Genomic DNA, 21431 nt, shown 5'->3' with positions numbered 1-21431 from the left:
TGCTATTCAATTACATTTGCTGTTGAATGTGATCCTTAGAACTACTTAAAATTCCATTTTCTAAATTATCATGCTACTGATCTCGCAATTTAGATTGGTGTCTGGTGAGATTTGGGCCCCAACAGAATGTGTCCTGTTTACAAGAAAGCTTAATTAGCATTAGCATCTCTACACATTTAACAGAAGGGATCACATTCCTCTTACATGGACAGTATTTGGTTGGTAAAAGTGTCTAAAAATTGTGTTACATTTTTGCTGACGCTTTCTTCTTAAGCTGCTTTAGCAGACTTCGCAATATCCTACCTGATAAAATTTACTTTGGCCAAAATTAATCAGTCAGCTTGATGTCCTAACATTTACTTTTCTCTTTTGTTGTTTGCAATGCTTCTTGGAACTGGGACAAATATCAGGCATGTGTTCATGTAAATCTGAGGTATGTACTATATAAATGAGGCCCCAGTTCCCACTACCTAGCTACCATCTGAGCTGTATTCTTAGACCTTTTTTTCTGAAAGGGATCAGTTTTCCTCAGGTGCCATGAAGGCACTAGTAGCTTTAATACTGCTGGTTCAGCTTCCCATTCACAAAGCTGTACCAGCAGCTCCCCCTGCTCTCTTGGGCTGTGATGACCCAGAATCTGAAGCAGCAGCTGAAGTTGCTGTGAATTATATTAATGGCCACAGTCATCATGGATACAAGTTTGCCTTAAACAGAATCGAGGATATCCGTGTGGTACCCCAGGTAAGTGAGGAGCTTGCAGGCAGAACACGGTGTTCACCTGGGGATGCTTGGAAATCACCAGTGCAAGGGCCTGCAAGGGCTGTACCCCCACATGGGGAAATCAGCATGGCTCTGTTGGTTTAAATGGGGCAAGGACACCTGGTAGCAGTGGAGAATCCAGGTCACTGGAATGTATCTCTCGAAGAGCAGAACAGACGGGGAGGGAGAAATGTTCAGACGTTTTTGTACAATGCTAGAAAGGGCTCAGTTTACAAATGCAGCATGTCTGCAAGAGCAGATCATTCCAGGTGCTGATTTGTAAACCCAGTAGCTAATCTGGAGAAAAACTTGAGATACAGGTAATTACTTATTAGCTAAATACATACCTATCAAAACTCCATGCTATTAGTGATTTTGTAGTAGGCACTAATTTTACCTAATGTCCCCTTGAGCTGCCAAGAGGTCTAAATGGAAATAACAGTGGCTTATTTTCCTTAAGATCTATTGCCATCATTGTAGGCATCTACAAAGGCCATAGAAATGGTCATGAATACGATGTATGTGCCAATTCAGAACCTTTGATTCTCTTAAAACATGGAAAATAGTCCCAAATAATGACATGAGTGAAACTCCGTGGCTGTTTCCTACTTGTTATGAAAGAGAAGATACCAAAAGATAAATTTAGAAAAGACTACAACAGACATAAATGATGACGTCATTTAGATTAGAAGTGTGTCCAGAGTCACCCACACAAAAACACTGGTGACATTGCTTTGCTCATATGACTGTTTTTACATTAAAAGTACTTAATTGGTTTAAAAGGAATCACTCATGAGTCAAACATCAGAATCAGTCTTGGACCTCGGGAACCCAGGGAACTGTGTCTTATGTTACAGATGCAAAGGAACCAGTGCAATTCAGTGTAATTCCTACGGGCTAAACAAGACAGATCAATGTTCACAGGTGTTTGTTTGGTACCTGGTTATAGAAAGCTTTTTCATCCAAAAGAAAGCTGTTGATTTTTTAAAGCTACCCAACAACAAAAATTAAGTTAACAGAACTGACTCACTACATACAAGCTTGACTTTCCACAATTTATGAGCCTGTTCCTTATTAGCTGGAATAAAATCAGTGTGATTATTTTGATTTACTCCAGATTTGGGGCCCTGGTTTTTTATGAAGTAGAAAGGAAGGACCTTTCCATTTACCGTGGTGTATACCTGGAGCTATCCATGACAGCCAGCAACAGAGACCCCTGTGCAGCCCCAAGGAGGAAATCGGGTAATGCTGTGTGAAGAAATTACATCAATTCCAATGGTTTATATTTTTCCTTCAGGGCCCAAATAATGACATCATATTTCTTGAACTTGACTTACTGGAGACCAAGTGCCCTATTCTCAGCCCTACACCTCTTGCAAACTGTACAGTGAGGAGCTTTGCAGAACATGTGAGTACCTTAACACTACCAGCTGGGTCCAAAGGTGCATGTCCGATATGCTGATGCCAGAGGCCAGACTATCACCAGATTCCCAAGCAAATGTCATATCCCTGTAAGAGCCAATAACCACCCAATCACTTGTAACCTCCTTGCTGACTTCACTGCCTTCATGTCATGAAGGACTTCACTCCTGGATTTCTTTCGTGTCCTGTAATCGGAAGATGACAGATCTCTGCCAACATAACATCCCACATACAGTTAATGAATGCCATGGGGCCTTCTTTAGGGGCTCCAGATTCAGTCCCTTTGCTCAGCCCAGATGTCACTGCCTCATTTCAAGCCACAGAACGGGCACGCTGTGAATCTGTGCAAAAATACCCTTTCCTTGGCTACATGTGGGTTGTTACCTGGTGTAATTCCACCAAGCCATCCCTTCCTAGTTACAACTGCAGGTGAGCTATTCCCTTCAGATAGGGCTCTGCCTTCGAAGTAATACTCAGCTGGAATCTACTGGCCTCAGATATTTTGTTCTTATGCAAGTGTGATCCAGCTGTGAGACGCTTTCCCTGACCAAAACTGTGGAAATATTGTCTGAACCTGCTGTTTCTAGAACGGGGCCCAATTCACAGAGATCACTAAATATGAATCATGATCTACCCCTGTATTCATCAGGCTCAGATTCTGTTTTCCATTGGGGGGGAGGTAACTCTAACTGTTCCCTCTTCCCAGTGCTTCCAGCTTTGCCTTTGACATCTCTTCCCTGCTGGATCATGTTGCTCACACGAGGCAGCACACTCTGCTGTTACCATGGCCACTGACCAGCTGAGATTAGTGAGAATGTTATCAAACAGTTCTGTGGAAGGTCTTAATTCATAGGTATTCATATTCTTTGCTCTATATGAGAGACAAACCTGTACTAAAGGTCCACAATCTTGCTACCCTGGTATTTTTGATACTTTTGAGATCCAGATTTGGATCCAGATTTTGTAGCTCTGATCTGCCTTTTACAAAATCACAGACATAAGGACATGCCTAGCAGTGTCTTTCCCATCAGACCGATGTTGCCAGGAATGGTCAGCCAGGATCTGTTCTTTTGAATTTAGTGGCCCTTTATCAGAAAATCCAATTTATCTGAACAATGTAACCCTTTGATTTTTGTCTCTCTCTAGGCAGTTGAGGGTGACTGTGATGTTAAACTGCAGAAGGTGGATGGGACATTATCTGTACTCGCTAGCAAATGCCACTCACATGCAGGTAAAGGCTTTGTTCTGTGGGACTGAATCTAGAGGCTGGAGTATTTTTATAGCAGTGGTTACAGCTCAGTAGTTTTCTTATTCTAAACGGCTGGGAATAAATATAGCATAAAGCACAACAGGTAATGGGTTTACTAAATCCAGCCCCCTTTTCTGGTTTCACTCCCTTACAAACCCACTGTTTCTCTTTGCTCCTCTTTACTGTGGCAATTAAGATACTGTAAGACCAACTGGGGAGCAAGGCCCAGATTTGAGTCTTTTCAGTGAGCAGTTTAACCTGAAGAATTTGATTCCTTGCTGGTCTGAATTTACTTGTGCTTGTTCGTCATCAGTCCCACTGGCAGACACAGCTTCTTTGCTAAATTCAGCATTTTCAATACTGCCATGCGAAAGCAGAATGTCTATTCTGTGTGCTCAGTGTGAGATCTCTTTGCTCTATACGAGATGTCTTCAGTACTACTATCAAAACTGATGGCTGCAATGGCACACACAAACACAACTCCAATAAGTTAAAATATCTTCATTTTTTTCTACCATTCCTCGTCTGAGCTGATGCACCTTTTCACTGGTGTCACAGAGAGGTTTCCAGAAAGAAAATTTACTAAAAACTGAGTAAGTATAAAACGTGCTACTGAAGTCCACAGCACTTTTCTTTGCAGAAAGATTTGAATGACCAAGTCGTGTGATACACTGCCATCTATAGCCTGAACTGGAAAAATTCCTGCCACTTTAATTTGGGACAGACTTTTAAAATGTGTTTTGTGTTACTGAATAGGTCTATAATGCCTTTCTAAACAATTTACAATCTCATCAAAACATGATCTATTCCTCCCGCAGACTCCAGTGAAGATATTCTTAAAGTCTGCCCTGACTGTCCACTGCTGGCAAGACTGAACAACACGGAGGTGTTAGAAACAGTGTCAGCTGCACTCAATGACTACAACAGCAAAACCACTGATTCTTACCTCAGACTCCTCGAGATCGGAAGAGCCAAAATACAGGTAGTTTCTAGAACTATGTATAGCCTTTCACGTAAACATAATATTTCATCTGAAGTAATTGTGCACTGCTATCTAGTTATGTTTGCAAACAGACACAATTTACTTGCTATAATTCGCCCTCCTGATTTGCTTTTAATTTCCCAAGTATTATGTGTCATTTTAGCCACAGGATTCCCTTTCACTCCAGTGGGAGATGAAGCCACAACATTTGCCTTTTATCTTTTCTCAGCAGCTCTGCAGTTTCCAAATGCAAAGTCAGTTAAACAATTTTTCTGTTTTATCAGTATCACCCAGCGCATGCTGTTGTTACTGAGTTTGCTGTGGGTGCCACGAACTGCTCTGCAGAAGAAGCTAAAGCCAATGTGGGGTCTTGTCAGCTGCTGCCTGAGGATCAGTCTGTGAGTATGGCATCACAACAGCCCCAATCTCCCCAGCTCTGAGGTAGAAAAGCAGCATCATGCTGGGATGTGCTTGCACTGGAGCAGGAATAGACCCCTGTGGGGATCAAAGTGCAAGAAATGTGTACCATCATGATATGTTTTTCAATATATCATTCTTAAAGCTGTATCACACCTTTCTTTTTTCTCTGAGGTATCTGGACTGAATTCAAATGGTTTTGAATACATTTGAAAAAGGCTTGAGGGCCAGAGACAGAATATTTTTATTCAATGGGATATATATAATATTGTTTATTCTTAAAATGTGCACCTGGGAAAATCAGGCTCTTTGTAGTGGACTGTCCACAGTCACACAAAAACAACAACAACAACAACAAAAGACTGTTTCCCCCTCCTACAATTTCAGTGCACTCAGTTCTGATATAGATGCTCTTGCAAATTATACTGTATACTTTACCAAGCTAAAATTATTCTGTTTCTGATGAATTTGAGTCCTAATCAGTTTTAGGGGGTAGAAGCTCTTTACTTAGATTCTTTTATATTCTTTCCCTCCCTCATATTCAGACATGCGAAGGATCTTACTACAGAAGAATACAGGAGCTTCCCTTATTTGCTACTTAAGCATTTAAAGAGCTTGGCTTTTGAGCCAGCAGGCTAAAAACCAAGTACTTTACTGCTCAGATAAAACATGAAAACAGGTAGCCATTTCTAAAATGTGCTGAAATTAAAAATTCTAATGCAGCCTCCCTATATTTTCTAACTATTTTCTCTTGACTATGTTCTGCTTTGCCAGAATTTTGGTTTCTGCACAGCAGTGATGGTAAAACGTCCCTCACAAGACCTTCAGGTGAACTGCCAGTTGTACGGACATCAGGTATCAGCTCCAGATATTTCCTTGCTTTTCTGGGTATTCTAGCCTACTGGTACTGTTACAAGCCATCATCTTGAGTTTACATATTTCACTGTAGATTTAATTAGCCACCTGTGATAACTTAATTTTATATCCTAAAAGCCAAGGTAAGGCAGCTCCTGATTTTTCTGTGGATTTCTGTGCTTGGAATTAAGTTATGTCTGCCATCCAAGCTTGACACAATTTGCCCTCCTGACCATCTGGGAGATTCACATGTCTAGCAGGGCAAAGGGAACCAAACTCTGCTCAGCTAGAGGGATGTGGCAGATAAATGTAAAACAGAAATCAGTATTTTGAGGCTGGAGGCTTTTGGTCCTTAGACATGACTGAGTTCAGGGACTTTATCCAGCACTGCTGTAGCAAGGGGAGGGAAACCTACACACTTGACCTGAGTACTCTCCAGGTATTTTAGCCTACATTTGGTCTCAGGAGGTGAGAATAGGTGGGGAGGTGGTGATTGAATACTTCCTATGGACAACAGCTCTTGATAACTCAACAGTAATCAGCTGTCTAAGAGGTATATGGAAGAGAAAATGAGACTGCTGGTCTTGAGTGTTTCACCAGCTGTGCAGGTGGCCCTGAAAGATCATATAGCACAGAATTTGGTCCTAATGATTCACTGGCTATGAAAAAATGTGTTCCTGGGTTCCTGTGCATGTGTTCCAATGCCAATCAAACTTCTGTGATAGTCAGGAACATTTGAACCTGGGTTGCAGACCTACAGCTAGTTAGGAGCAGGGTACCTAGTAATGTATCGATTACCTGTACATCACAAGCCCCAAATCACTGAAAACCAACATGTTTCTTTTCCAGCCTGGAGTTACCTACATTCATCCAGGTCAGGACACATCAGCAGGACTGGCACCCAGTGCTGTAGGCGTCACAAACCATAATCTTGCGCTTGTCCACAATAACCCTGTTGCATCTGAATCCAGCTCTTCAGAAATTTTGCGTTCCATGCTCTCAGCAAAATCACTAACAAAGAGAGCAGTTGCAGAGGCTGCTCAGCATGACAAAGTACCTCGCCCAGTTGGCTTTGTGCCTCCTCTTCCTCCCTGCCCTGGGAAGATTCGTCATTTCGATATCTAGGCTGTGTTTCAGACATGCAATGCATCCAAACTGAGGAATCAGTGCAGCAGCAACACACAGACCACAACATCAAGTACAAATAGATGAGAACACTTGACTCTGAGCCCAAATGAGTTTTACCCTCCAGAGAACAGAGTCATGATCAGGGTCTTGCAAAGGCCTGCTCTGAAATGTAGATGATTGCAACATACAGCAGTAGTTTACTTTACATACAGGGATTCTCTAGTTAAAATACAGAAAATATTGTTTTAGTCAAACTGTTGTAAGTGCTATACAACAGTTGTAACTTTGTGATAGGAACACCACCCGAAAGGTTAGTTCATAATAAAATGTTCAATGCTTTGCTACCTTCTATCTGTATATATTTTCATTTAGTTGTCAAGTATCTCCTTCACAGCTTTATGAGTCATATTCTAGGCTTGATTTCAAAAACATTAAGATCCTGCACTTCTCATCAGCTTCACTGGAATGTGTGGGTGCTGAGCACTGCAGAAAATCAGGTCAGTCTTCCCTTTTGATCACACACCAATAACACTAAAGAAGTGGCAGGAAAAGAAGTATTTTTCCTTTCCACCTATAATGTTTCCTACCATGCACATACTTTTGATATCCACCAGAAGTACCTCAAAACTTTTGGACATGGCACAAGAGCATCCATGTCTATGAAAAGAACAGAGAATTGCTGGCAGGCTGAAAGCATCAATCCCTGCAGACAAATATGTGTATTGTCTGTCTTCTAGCAGACACACAGGTGCAGTACAATCATGGGGTCCTACATGGCCTCTGTGCATATGAGGAAATGCCAATTCAATGGAATAAAAAATATATGACTGGCATGTATCTCATATAACAGGACCCAGACAGCGATGGCAATTTACCATTGTCCTAGCAGTCAAATCTTCCCTGAATTTCTGACACATGTTAGAAGCAGAATATATTCTAGGTGGAGAATTAATAAGGGGCTGGGGCCAGAAGGATCATTACTGCCAGCCAGACTGGAATTCTGCAGGCCCTGGGGAGCAGTCTCAAAGGCAGTCATGAATGTTTAACCAGGAACAGCACTTGCTACAAGATAATTATCATGCAGGCAGCAAAAAATTGCAGAACACATGTCATTTCTGAGCTGTTTCAAATAACCTGTCCTGTTCTCCTAGTTACAACCATCCAGTACTCAGTAAGCAACACAACTAACACTTGCTCTTGGTGATAGTGCAATAGTTCACAGTACAGAAAGGTTCTGCTCCGCTGTGTCAGTAGGGAAGGGTAAAATCATTGGCACTTACACCAGTGCTTCATCTGGGTGTGTAAAGCAAAGGAAAATCAGCCCAGACTATATAAACCTTAATCCAATGTGGTGGCAGCACACTGAAGGCAAGCTCTGCCTGTGAAGGTAGCTGCTTTCACATTTCAAGCTAATGCTGAGTTTTGCAGAAAGCATGATGTGGGCAATTGCACCAGCCACAGCCAGTCAGTGGCTTAGGGAGTTTTTGCTTCTCTGTAAAGCAAAGACTCCAGTATATCCTGCATGCAGCCATTCCTTCAAAAAGTGCTAGTATTAAGCTGTAGAAATCTCTTAATGTAATAAGATAGGTGGTCTTCCCATCTCACTGCATGACACACAGCATAGGATTTAATGAAACGGCAACCGTTCTGTTTTGCATCACTGTGACACCAGATACATGAGACTTCTCAAAACCAGGAATCACCATTACTAGATGATAGAAATTGTCTTCTATATAATGATATAGGAACTAATTTATAGAAGAAAGTGTTTTCCAGGCTTAGAAAATTTCCTGATGGCAGAAACAATGTTTATAGAAGGGGTCCCTGCCCCTGGGGATTCCTGAAATCCAGAAATGCTGCATTTTCTTGTTGTCTTTTCAAACCACACAAAGCAAAGATATGTAGCAGAAACATCTGCAGGCTCCATACTTCACAGATGTTCTCCTCCATCTGGTGTAACCACTCCCTTGTTTTCTAAAACAGGAAGAAAAAAATATTTCTCAGTTCATTCCACTTTGGTTGCTGCACTTCCTCTTCTTTCTGCATAACACTTGTCCTCTCAAGGACACGTGTCCCCTTACAGATTTGTTTTCCATGACTGCTTTGAAGCAATCACTTTGTCTCCCACCAGTATAGCTCCATTTTCATGCACCTGAGCCTTAGTAGCAGATTCAGTATTTAACAATTGATTCCCTGGGCAATGAGACATACAAAATAGTGGTAGATGAAATACAAATGCCACCTTCTTTGAAATGCAGTGTGAAGAGTTTTGCCAGGTCTGCATCACTGGCTGACCTTTCAGCTTTTTCAGACCCTGTTTTGCAAAAGCCCATGTACTTCATGTGCTACTTCGGCTGGACATGCTCAGATTTCCCTGCTGTGTCCATTTTTTGAGGTCAGCTATTTCAACAGAGAAATTTTTCCTTTCCAGGCAGAGGAAGAGTACAAAGAACAGAGTCAGGGATATAACAATCCCCTATTATAAGAAGCACCGACACAGCCAGTACTAACTGGCACCCATCTCCATAGAAATGCCACGCACTGTAAGGATAAAGAAAATGAGTTATTATCCTTTAGCCGCAGGGGAAGCATCCCCAGGCACAAGGAACAATGTGAGTGAGTCTGCATTGCTGCTTCTGCGGTTCCTGTACTATGGCTACAGCAGAGTTTCTCAACATTCACCCCTTGTATCCCATCCCTCTGAGATACAGTCCATTCATTATCCCTCACCCCACATGAGGGGCTCATTCTAGCAGCCATGTGCCCCATCTGTCCTGCTATCGGAGTTTTGCACCTCTGCCACCAAACAAATCTTCTTAGAAGAGTTTTAGCTCCAGTGATGTTTCAGGTCCTCTGACTGTATCTATAATCTCAGCTTTCTATGAAAATTCCCTGGGACACATTCTGCTGTCTCCCAGATGCTTTAAATACTTCTGGGCTAAGATTCTTTACACAGCCAGTAAAAGAAAGTGACAATAGAGAAATCTTTAACTACTCCAAACACTACGGTAGTATTGAAGAGACAATTACGCCCATCACTTGCACTTTTTCTTCCTCATTCGATAGAACTTTCAAACTTAAAGGTACTTGGTGTCATCCAGAAGAAAGCTGCAATCAGAATCCCATGACAAAAAATAAGAGCTAGGGACATGGTAACCTAGCTCCTGGTATCCTTCAAGTTGAAATGCTGCAGAATTGCCCCTTAGTACAAAACCAGTGACATTCACTGGGATCTTCCCCAAGTAACAGTCACTGTCACTTCTCCAGATCTTCAAGATAGAAGCTACTTGTAAAGTTATTCCCTCTTGTCTCCAGCACAGAGTTTCTGACAGGTTATTCACAAGGCACACTGCTGTCATTTCAAACTGAAGTTTCTCTGGGAAGAATTTTCCATGACCCTTGAGGGGTCTCAATGCTCCCAGGGCTGAGGGGTAGCATTCAACTGCAGGTATCCAGATGAGTAGAAATGCTCACAGAATGAATCCAAATTGAGCTTTCTACCACAACCAATCTGACTGCATATGATAGAGTCAATATATTTGTTTTAAAGTGTCATTTAACAAATACAAAGTGCAAAGTCAGTCAACCTTGTGGCATTTATCTGTTTTCTGTTCAAATTACTGAGACCTTTGTCATTGTTTTATTTCACAGAAGAACTAGACCACTGAAAGAACAGACCTGCTCTGCACATATATTTATTCAAGCAAATCTGGTTTCATAAGGAAGCAGCTTTGTGTGTAGATTCTTATTCCCTACCATGAGGTCAAAATTGCATGATCTGCCCAGTGAAGTCCAAATTAGAGATGGAAAGGCAGGAGGAAAAAGTGCTCTCTGATCTCAGGGGGAGCAACAACACTTCTGTGAAACCTTGTAATCATTGACATAGTGTTTACTGTTGCAGCTTCAGGTTTAAAGGTGATGGTCAGCATGTAATAAAGAAAGGACACAAGTTCATAAAGAGACACAGCTCCACTATAAAAGTCTGATCTCACTCAGGTCTCAGCCCCTCCATCCTCACTGACCACCCTGATCTGCAGCACTGGCTTGCTAAGCAGAATGGTTTGGCTTGTTTGGATGTTCCTTGGCATCCAGGGGCTTTGCTCCTGCATTGCTGCCCCTCCAGGCCAAGGAGCAGGGGCTGCCCTGCTCTCCCCCCGCTGTGATGATGCTGCAGTGGAGGAGGCTGCAGACCTGGCTCTCCGCCAGATCAACGCTGACCGAGAAGAGGGCTACGTACTCAGTCTCTACAGAATTGTCAGTGTCCGAGAGCAGCCGCAGGTAAGTCACCCTCTTGCTCAATATAGGTTTCTCCCTGTGTCTATTTCTTAGAAATATCTATTTGGATGAAGAAATATTTCAAAAGGCAAATGCAAAGCTCTATTCCCAGGACTCCAGAGGCCATGTCAACTTTATGCACAGACTAGAAACAATTTCATCACACTGTGGGCAATTAGAGAGCAAATCTCAGTCATGACTCTCTGCTGCAGGCCCTTGGAATAGCTCCAGGCATCAGTTCAAATTCGATATGAAACACCACTACTCTGATTTAATTTCATTTTACACCTTCCTCCCACTGCCTTGAGCAGTTGGAGTGCAAAGGCTAGTAAGTCATTGTGTGTTTTGCACAAAAGATATGAGCACTAACAGGTGTAAACACATCCTGCTTGGGACTAAGAAATTCCTTTACAGACCTCTAAAAGATGACTCATTCTCCAGAAGAAAGCCGGAACCAGTTCAAGGGCAAAAAATACACTGGAAATACCTATAGAATATCACTCACACTTCCTCAAGTATCACATTTCTCTGTATGTGCTTAATTTATGAAGACTTTGTGCTACAATAACTGAACCTACTGGCACTAACTAGGGACAGCCTGAAATGAATTCACAAGGGCCTGCAGCAGATTAGGCACTATGGAAGCCTGCTGCTAGCATTCCCTGCAGTGCCTGCTCACTTCCCATAAGCTTACCTGAAAGGCTGAGTTCTGAATGCTAAAGAAAATTAGGCTCGTTGCCAGATACTTAAAGATCTGTGCTGGCAAGAATGTAACACTTCTTCCTGCTGCTCTTACAAGGACACAGTTCCTGCAGACACATTGTGGACTCCAGCAACCTGAGATCTCACAGATAAAGATGCTCTGCTGTGTTTTGCACTATGTTCTCTATGCTGCCTTGCTGGGGTGACTGAATGCGCCCATTAAACAACTGGATCAGGTGTCTTCAGAATTTTTCCACATGGTGCATGTGAGGTGGCCCAGAATCCACATCACCAACCATGGAGTTAGGTGCTCAGGCCCCTTCCTGGGGCTATTTCATGGAATTCAGTACTCAGACCCCCTCCTGGGGCTATTTCCTATTGACAGTAGTTTGAGCCCCCCATGACCACCCTGGAGTGCAGCGTGGTGGGTGCAGACATGCTGTAAACCACCCCAGTTATCTCCCTACTTCTCCCTCCACCTGTGCCATAGATATCTCAACACAGGAGGATCTTGGTCCTTGGTTGTGATCTGTCGGTCATTCAATCTCCTAAAGACTTAACTTACTGCTTTAGAGCAAGCATACATTGTTGATCTGGGGTTTTAATTTACTTATTTACTTTTATTTTTTAATCTATTATTGTATCTTGTAAATGAGGTGTTTCAAGACATTACAATAACAAACTGGACATTCTAAGCCCTTTGTCCCATTGTTGCTGCTGCTGGGACTGAGTACCTAAGGAGCAGTCAGCAATGTTAAGGCATTCATGGATAGCAACAGCCTTATGCCACCTCCCATTCCTCTCAAAAAAAAATTAAGAAGTACTTTTTCCCCCTTGCACCAGTCACTGGTCCTCCCTCTCACTTTCTTAAGCAGTACTGAGGATAAAAACATTTTCAAAGTTACTTCAAATTCAAATCTGCCCTTAAGCAACCTGTGGTTCAGCTTTGCTCTAATTGAAACTAATGAGCCATCTGCTATTAACTTACATGCAAGTAGGACAGAGCTTGCTTTCATACAAGGTACTTATGATTAGCTTCACTGACAGGCACTTAACCAAAATTACAAAATATGCCAAAATATTTTATTTCTTTCCAGTGCACCAGGTCACCCTGCTGTCACATCTCCTCTGGCTCCCAGACTGCCCAACAGACACTGCAGCCTGGCGCCAGCAGTGCTGAGAAAGGGATCTTTTTGGCAATGGAAAGATATACAACCTTTTATTCAATACTAAGCAGATATCAAAAGGCCTTTGCATAACTGCCTTTTAATGAAAATTAAAATAAGGATGATTAAACCTTCAGTGATCTGCTGAGTTTCTGAATAAGCCCCAAATTATCCTTTCCCCAGAGGAGCATCATATATACAGAAGCAGGTAGACCAAAAGATGTGTAGACTTTGTAATAACCTCAACTGCTTATTAGAGCTGGTATTATACAAGAGACCTACAGGAAACAAGAAATACAGCTTGGTCTGCCCTGGTTGCATATAGTGTTTCTAAGATCACCATGCTTTATAATCAAAATTCATGATTCAGCTGAGGAAACCCATCTAACACCAAACACATTTGTTTATAAGAACATTTCTTTAATGAGGTATTTGTGTGCTTTTGCTTCTAGAATACCTTAACAACCAGTTTTAAAGCTCAAGTCACCAATTCCAAATATGAGTCTCCTTAAAGATGCACATTTTTCTTGGCTATTTCTTCTTCATGTGGATAGTCTTAGTGATGGCTTTTTGCTTACAGAAGTCATATTTAAAGTTACAAACTTTACCAAAAGCTGCACTACTCAAAAACACATTTTCAGGAAATAGCAATTACTTTTGGACTGGTCTTACTTTGTGTTTACTGATTTAAGCTGCATTAGCTATCATATGAAAAAGAATTATCATCATGGTATTTAGATATCTTGTATGTAAACAGAAAATTATTATTAGTCCTTTCCACAGAAGGATCTCTGCAGCCCGGTGTGGGGATATTGCTGTGCCACTGCACAAACAGCACTGCTGCATCTCACTGTCACTCCTTGTCAAAATATAAATTTTGATCTTTTCACAGCCTTCAAAATGAAACTTATAATTAAACCTCAGGATTAGTGTAAGCAAGCCCTGAGATCTCAGTGAAAGGCATTACCAGATCACTTTACAGAACACTTAGGAAAAAAAAGACAATATGAGAATACAAAAAATAGTAGAAAGCATGAGAGGTTGAATATGTACGAAGAGAACTAAGAGATGATGGTAGCAAAACAATTTAATAATTCTTTATATTTATTTTCTATTAGTTTTGCCCTTTCATATTTGGAGGGTTTAGTATTACTAGTATATCTGGTATTGCTCGCTTAAAATCATCATCCCACAGACCTCTATAGGATGTGGTCACAGTAGTTCGTATCTCTCAATCTGCTTAGAACTCCAGAGAAGACTCCACTTAGTGATTTTCTAAGCAGCATGAAGACAAAAAAGTCAGCAGTACTCCAGCTTTATAAGCCCTATGGACTGGTATTTAGTCACTGTTAAACAGAAGCCATAACTAAAGCCAAAATCATATCAGCCCCAGAATTCCACAAGACTGCTGGCCCATTTAGTGTTTTCTCCACAAACCAATGAAATCAAGCAGGGATGAATGAACACTTCTGTCATTCAGTTTTGTTTTTTCTCCCCCTTCAACAAAGACACGACCTCAGTCTAAACACGCAGCTAATGCTCACATCTAAGTTCTTTAGGATGGATAAATGACAGCTGCCCTGTTTCCAGCTTTCCACTAAGGATATAAACAAAACATGATCCAGCTAAGCTGGATCCTTGATAAATATGCTGGAAAGGTGCTTACCCGTATCTACAGTGGAAGCAGAATGAGGAACTGCACCATGCAGCATCTCATCTTCCTGCACTACATGCTGCAAGCACTAGATATACAGAGCTGTTCTTTCAGTTCTTCCTTGTACTTCTTGACTGGAAAGATGTTTGGCCAAAAGTTGAGCCTGAATTGCTTTATGCACCTTATGCTGCAGTGAACTGAATAAAGGTTTCTGGATTTAAGCACAGGTCAGAACTCCAGCACTGGACTGAAGCTTTAAGTGAGTCTGAGACATCCATGTGACTCTGCAAGGTCTATCACAGCACTCCCTGATAGCTGAGAGAATACTTCAGCTTCTCTATCATCACAGCCTTTGCCTCTTCACAGCAAGTGCAAAGCATCCTCTTGAAGAAGACACTGCCCTAAGAAATAAGATATTTCTCTTTCTAATGCCTACTGGGAATGTTCCATGTTAATTGTTTTTTATTAGTTGTGGTATTTATAATCTCATTCCTATTTCAGGCAAAATAACCTACCTTTCACATCTGATAATGAAATGCAGTTGGACAGTGAAAATAGCAGCATGTTTAGTCTTTATTCTTGGGTTATGGTTGGTACCAGAATCAGAAAAACAAAACTGACCAAAGGACAATTCTTTATATAAAGCTGGCTAGCTGCATGACCAAGCTTGTTCTAACAGGACCTGAATTTCAGCTGGTCTGCCACTTTTGTCACAGAGTGTTTAGTTTTCAGGATATCTATGCAGCCCACCTGTATGCTTTGCATTTCTCCATCTCTTCTTTTTATGAGTCACCTACTTAGTTTGATACAAAATTGGGATGTGACCCTTTTGTTTCTTTTTCTTCAGGAGATCACTGGTTCTGTCTTCTATCTCGTCTTGGATGTAGTAGATACTGAATGCCATGTACTCAGCAAAAAGTTGTGGAAGGACTGTAAAACCAGACCGGCTCATTCAACTGTAAGGATTTTATGTTTCTATTTAATCTCACATATGAGTTACTCAGGTACTACTGATGACTGCAAAATCCTTACAACTTGCATTTTTAGTGGGCAACAAAGCTTAGAAAAAAATCAAAGCCCATTTTATAATATCCACAGATTTACTCTGTACCTTTTAATCAGTTTATAGGCTGATAAGATTTATTTTAAAAAGTGAAAATTAAAATAAAGTTTTTGACCAGAGCTAATCAAGAGACAAATCTAAATAGCCATACTAGGACACTATTTTGAATAATGGTTTACTTTTTATAGTAACCCTGTAACAGTTTATTTTAAAGACAGACAGTCAAGGAGGGAATAAAAGAAATACACTTTTATATAACATGTGATTATTGGTTTAGTTTAATTCCACTTTTATTCTGACAACTTTGCAATAATTGCACTGAAATAGGAGAAAAAGGAAAGTTCAGCACAATACGCTGCAAAGACAGAAAGTTGTCCAAGACTGTTGCTACAGGTGACCAAACTGTTCTGAACAAATGAAAAAAACTCTGAGAAAATGAAGAATGACAAGAAACAAGGTTCATATTAAAAAAAAAAAGAAGAAAAAAAAACAAACAAACAAAAAGCAAAAACAAAAACACAGAGAAAGTTATCATTAAATTGTCCTGGACTGCTTCTGAGGCAAATCAATTCAAACTTTTCAGTGAAAAACTAGAAAAAAATAAAAATAGTTCTGCTCACTTCTCACTACAGTGTTTTCAGCAGAAAAAGGGCACAAAGCCTATATGGTTGATATGGCTTCAGAGAAGCCAAGAAATACATGTCCAGAGGCCTTGAGCATACATGTAGGAATATCTAAGAATCTCTCAGAGTACATAATTTCAACTCTTAAATATAAAAGCACAATGGATAGTAACAGGCCAGTAGTTTTTTTGGCCATAAAATCAGAGTTTTTTTGTGTGCAAGGATGATCTTACCATGCCACAAAACTTGGTTTTATGGTCCTTCCTACCATTCTCCCTTTGATTATAGGGAAAAGGGGGAACACAGAAGACAAATTACTGGATCCAGACACTCTGAATTATCTCTGGCTTTAAACTCTCTGGGTTCCAGACATAGACCCAGCCCAGGACAAAGACCCAGGAGCACTCTATGACACTTGGGCACTTCTCAGCTGCCAGAAGAGTGGCCCTGGGCAGGCCACTCAGCAGCCAAGCACTGGATGTGTATAGTTCAGAATCACACCAGGGGTTGAGCTGGTCTTTTATTTTTAAATGAGATACTTAGAAATGTGCTTCATTGTCATTTGAGTATTAACAAAACTTTTGTCCTGAAAAGAATTCCATGGTGGCAAGAAGAAAATGAACCACTGCTATCTAGGTACTAGATGATCAGTAAAGGGTACAATACTAATTGTTTTTAAATGTTTATATTGTTGTAGGTTTATGGTCAATGCAAAGCAATTATCTATATTAATCAGGCAAGAAATATTGCTCATCTGAATACTTATGAGTGCACTTTACAGCCAGGTATGTCTTTAACATACACTTTATAAAAGAACTGGAAAAACTCTGCCAAATAGCATTACTTTAAATTTTAAATGTAATTATGACACTGCAGTATCTCCATTAGCTTCAGCTGCCCTGATTTTTTCAAGTCAGTGCTTATAAGGCCAGGGAGGTGCTGCAGCTCAAAAGAGTTCAGTAATAACTGTTTTAACCTCTGTGACACTCAGCAGAGCTTCTATATGGGCTTTTAGCCTCTGAACCAAAAAATATTTTTGTGGGTTTGTGAAAGGCAAGGAAAACCAGCAAGGCCACTGTCAATAGGTTGAATTTTTCCTTCATTGTCTTCCTCCACTGCAACATTTTTATAGGTCTGCAAATACATAAAGATTCAAAATTATTGAGGGGTGCAAATCACATATTCTTACTCTGGGGGAGTGGAGGACAAGTGGGCAGGGTTGGGGGCAGAGATGCATTTACAGTGACCTACACTGTCAACATGCTTTTATGGTTACGCCTTCTCTAAAGACACTGTTGTGTTTGAATAAAAAGTTCCACGCAGATATATTGGGTCAATATGTCCTGACTGCCCAGTTGATGCTTCTCCAACTCAGCCTGAGTACTTGGAGGCTGCTGTTCGAAGTCTTGCCAAGTTCAATGAGGAGAGTGAAGAAACTCATTACTTCTCTGTCCTCAATGTCACAAGAGCTTCAATGCAGGTAAGCCAAGGCTCATGTGACTGGTTTTAGCCCTCAAGAATACTTCTATTCAGAGTACTCCTGATCTTCTTGATCCAAGACTCTGATTCTATGTCTCACAAAAAGAAGGGCTTCATGCAAAAGTCAAGACATAGACTTGCTTCCAAAGTTCAGAAAAGCTTCATTGTTAACTCTTTTTTCTTCCACCACCATGAATTCACAACTCCCTAATAGAAAGTGTTTAATAAAGCACAGTCATACTTCCAGTACATATCTGTAATTCACTGAATGAGTCTAAGCATGGTTTAGAACTAATCTTAGACTAACAGAGAGCTCATGATCTCATGGCTAAGTCTTCTTTGTTTAGCACGGTATTAACTAGTCTCTCTAAAATTCAGTACGTGTAGATAGCAATGTGGTTTTTCTTCTTTGTCTTAACTATCAGATATTACTACTACATACTATTTAATAATTTCCATTTTCTAAGCCAAATTTCAGAAATAATAAAAGTATCTAGTTCATTAAAACTACCAGAAATTGTCAACAAGACACTGAAGAGGGTCTTTGCGTATGTAGTTCTATATGGATCCTAATTTATCACAATATATAAACCCATTTCCACTATGCCAATCCGTGAGTTATTAAGATTGTGCATATATAAGAAGTAAAAAATGACCAGGCAATAAAGCAGCACTGGCAAAAAAACCCAAAAACATTCATTGTAACACAACTAACAGTAATGTCCCAAGTATGACCTGTTCCTTTCAGACTTAGCAGGAATTTTTCATATATTTCAAGGTCAGTAAAATTCTTTATTCTTCCTGACACATGTACAAATTCTAATTGCCTCTGGCCTCTCATTTACAGTGGGTCATTGGTCCTGCATATTTTGTGGAGTTTTTAATTCAAGAGACATCTTGCTCCAAAAGTGACACAGTCACTGACATCTCGATGTGTGAGCCACTTCCACCAGAAATAGCTGTAAGTACTTTTCTTTGTATAAGCACCAGTTTTTCAGATACTATGATTCCTCAGTGAATATTTAGTATTTATCTCCTTGGCTCTTTGCAGACAGGAACCAAAACCCACACTCATCTTTTTCTGGATTGTAGCTCTATAGTGTCTTGCAACTCTACAGACTGCTTCAGAATAGAGAAACATTTCAGCAAAAGTTCTGAATTCTTACCAGAAGTCCATAAGCAAAGAAAACAAAAAAATACCATCCAGAAAAAGGTGGAGTAGCCATCGCCTTACAACACTGAACGAATCTGAAGGATTTCTTCCAAAGAAGCAGACATAGACAATAAATTACAAACAGTGCATGAAGAGTATACTACAGTCAGGTTAGCTAAGGAAAAGATTTAGGAGCTAAAGGAAAAATTGTAAGAGAAACTGGAAGAGTAAATAGGCATGTTGTCAAGAAATAACATTTCAAGCCCCATCTTACGTGAGATCCAAGCCATGACACCTACAACCCAGTACAAACACAACTACTAGAAACAGCATTTTTTTCATGGTTTCTTTCACTAGGATGGTGTGAGTTTGGTTCTGTGTGGGAAATTATATTATGCTCCACACACAGTTTGCCTGCATAGGGATATTCTGCTGCAAGAGAACTTAAGCAAGCTGTTGTAGTTTAGCCTTAAGTAGCCAGCTTAATATTGCTATTGTGTTACCTAACCCTCCTTTCCAAGCACAAGACCTTTATCAAAACACTGCCTGCCTTTGTGAGGTTGCCAATCCCAAAATAAAAGTTTGCCCAAGCTGTTTATCCTTACAAATACACTTAGAAGCTGTAACTATTCAGTCTTTCCTAATCACTTATTTTACAAGATAGCACGTTAGTATCAGGGCTCCACGTGAAAAAATGCTTGCATTTTCTTCTTACAGAAAATCGGTTTCTGCAAAGGCTCTGTAGTAAACAGTCGGGTGGAACAGTTTGTCACAATATCCTGTGAAATCTACAGTCATCAGGTATTTCTTAATCTAATCTTAATATTGCAAGGGCAATACTCCTTTATAACACAAGTATTGAACTTTTGAAAGCCTAGCCATTTTTAAGTTCTCTTATTCACAAAGACATGTGCTTCAAGAAAGTGATAAGGCCAGATAAGGAAGAAACCTCTCTTGTGATAAAAGAGACTGTTGGGTGTATAAAAATGCAATAGAGTGAGTATAGAGGCAATCCTGAAGAATGTGTTCAGAATGCCTTACAATGAAATTGTAAATCACAGAGGGAATGCAAGGGGATATTACTCTAGTTACCCAAGTTTCATGCACCCATCTCCACTGGCACAAAGAAGTAGTTACATCCATTTATCCTTTGAGCTTCTGTTCTGTAGCTGTTCTTGGGAAGATTAGAGATGCAGGAGATCCTTAGTGTAAAGAGTAATCTTCATATCTGAAGGAATTTGAAATTGTTTCAATTCAGATAATGCTTATTCCCTTTTATTTAGGATCCTGCTACTGAAGAGGAAAACCAGGAAGCTAATCAGACACCTGGAAAATCCAGCCAGGATCAACAGGCATCCCCTTCAGATGCCAATCCTTTCTCCCCACACCTGGAAAAAACAGTGGGCTCGGTTAAAATGCTACCCCCTTCAAATGAGGACATCACTTTCCATAGCCTACGAGAAAGTCAAAATGAGCGTAAGGACAGAAAGCCAGCTCCTCCTAAGGCTGTGGGACCTGCCCACAGTAGTGATGGAGAGGAGATTCAAGTAAACAAGCCAGACTTGACCAAACCAGTCACTGGACCAGTTATTCTCCCTTTTCCTGAAGAACCTTCTCTATCAGATTCATGTCCAGGAAACGCAAAGCAGCCAGAGGGCATCCTCCATCCTTTGATAACTAGAAATCCTACCACAGTCTAGCCAGCACCCAAGCACCTCAACTATCTGCAACAAAATAACAGACAAAATGGCAACACAGTTGTCAAATTGTGTAACACCTTCAAATAAATGATTGCTTATTACAAGCTTCATCTTTGGCATTCTCAGTTTTATGAAAGCAAAATAACAGATTGGGAAAAGAAATTTAACTAGGGCATTTTCCAACAAAGTGTTTGGCTTTTAATTCTCAAATTCCCCCCATCGGGCAGAGCATGAAAGAAAGGTAACTGTGGAAGATAAAAGAACTTGCAGGGATGGGAGAGCCCAAAGACATCAGAAAAAAATATCCTCGGTAGCAAAATCTGTCAGGGCCCAGTGGGGGATGGCTGCTCCCAAGGGTGGGGAGATGGAGCCGAGTGTGACCAGGCTGGGGCCAGGGTCTGTCCCGTGGTGCCTGAGGGAGAGCAGAGCACAGCCAGGGATGAAGTCAGGTTATAGGAAGGAGCCAGCCCACTCCCTAAGTTCAGGGGCAGGGAGGCAGGGCTGAGGTCAAGCCGTGAACGCGAGTTAGCAAGGCACGCTCAGGGGCTGGTGTGGTTATGGTGTGGTTATGGTGTGGTTATGGTAGCCAGGGTCAGGCACGGCCCAGACGGGTGTGAGGGACACGGGGCCGCAGCTCTGAGCCTGGGCCGGGCAGCAGGAGCTGGAGCTCGGGCAGGGGCCCAAACGCTGCAGCCTCGGCCTAAAGCAGCTCCTGAGGGAAGCAGGACGGGTCAGCCCTGGCCATGGACTCCCCCAGCACTGTCCCCAAGGTCACCAAGGAGCAGCCCCGGTGTGCTGAGCCTG

At 41.1% G+C, this 21431-nt stretch overlaps 2 protein-coding genes across 2 annotated transcripts; both read left to right on the top strand.

Moving 5' to 3' along the window:
• Positions 1–537: 537 nt before the first annotated feature.
• Positions 538–6809, top strand: AHSG (alpha 2-HS glycoprotein). The gene is made up of 7 exons (XM_062499391.1): positions 538–741; positions 2057–2167; positions 3328–3412; positions 4249–4412; positions 4697–4810; positions 5604–5684; positions 6534–6809. The coding sequence occupies exons 1-7, from the start codon at positions 538–540 to the stop codon at positions 6807–6809; spliced, it is 1035 nt and encodes a 344-aa protein (XP_062355375.1).
• Positions 6810–10868: 4059 nt separating this feature from the next.
• Positions 10869–20627, top strand: FETUB (fetuin B). Its single transcript, XM_062499321.1, has 7 exons — positions 10869–11090; positions 15457–15567; positions 16993–17080; positions 17609–17775; positions 18622–18735; positions 19645–19728; positions 20211–20627. Exons 1-7 carry the CDS (start codon positions 10869–10871, stop codon positions 20625–20627), a joined length of 1203 nt encoding a protein of 400 aa, XP_062355305.1.
• Positions 20628–21431: the final 804 nt, after the last annotated feature.

This window comes from Cinclus cinclus, chromosome 10 (assembly GCF_963662255.1).
Source record: "Cinclus cinclus chromosome 10, bCinCin1.1, whole genome shotgun sequence".
NCBI classification, from domain to species: domain Eukaryota; kingdom Metazoa; phylum Chordata; class Aves; order Passeriformes; family Cinclidae; genus Cinclus; species Cinclus cinclus.
Note: the sequence above shows the minus strand (reverse complement) of the source record. Positions and strands in the feature narration are given on the sequence as shown.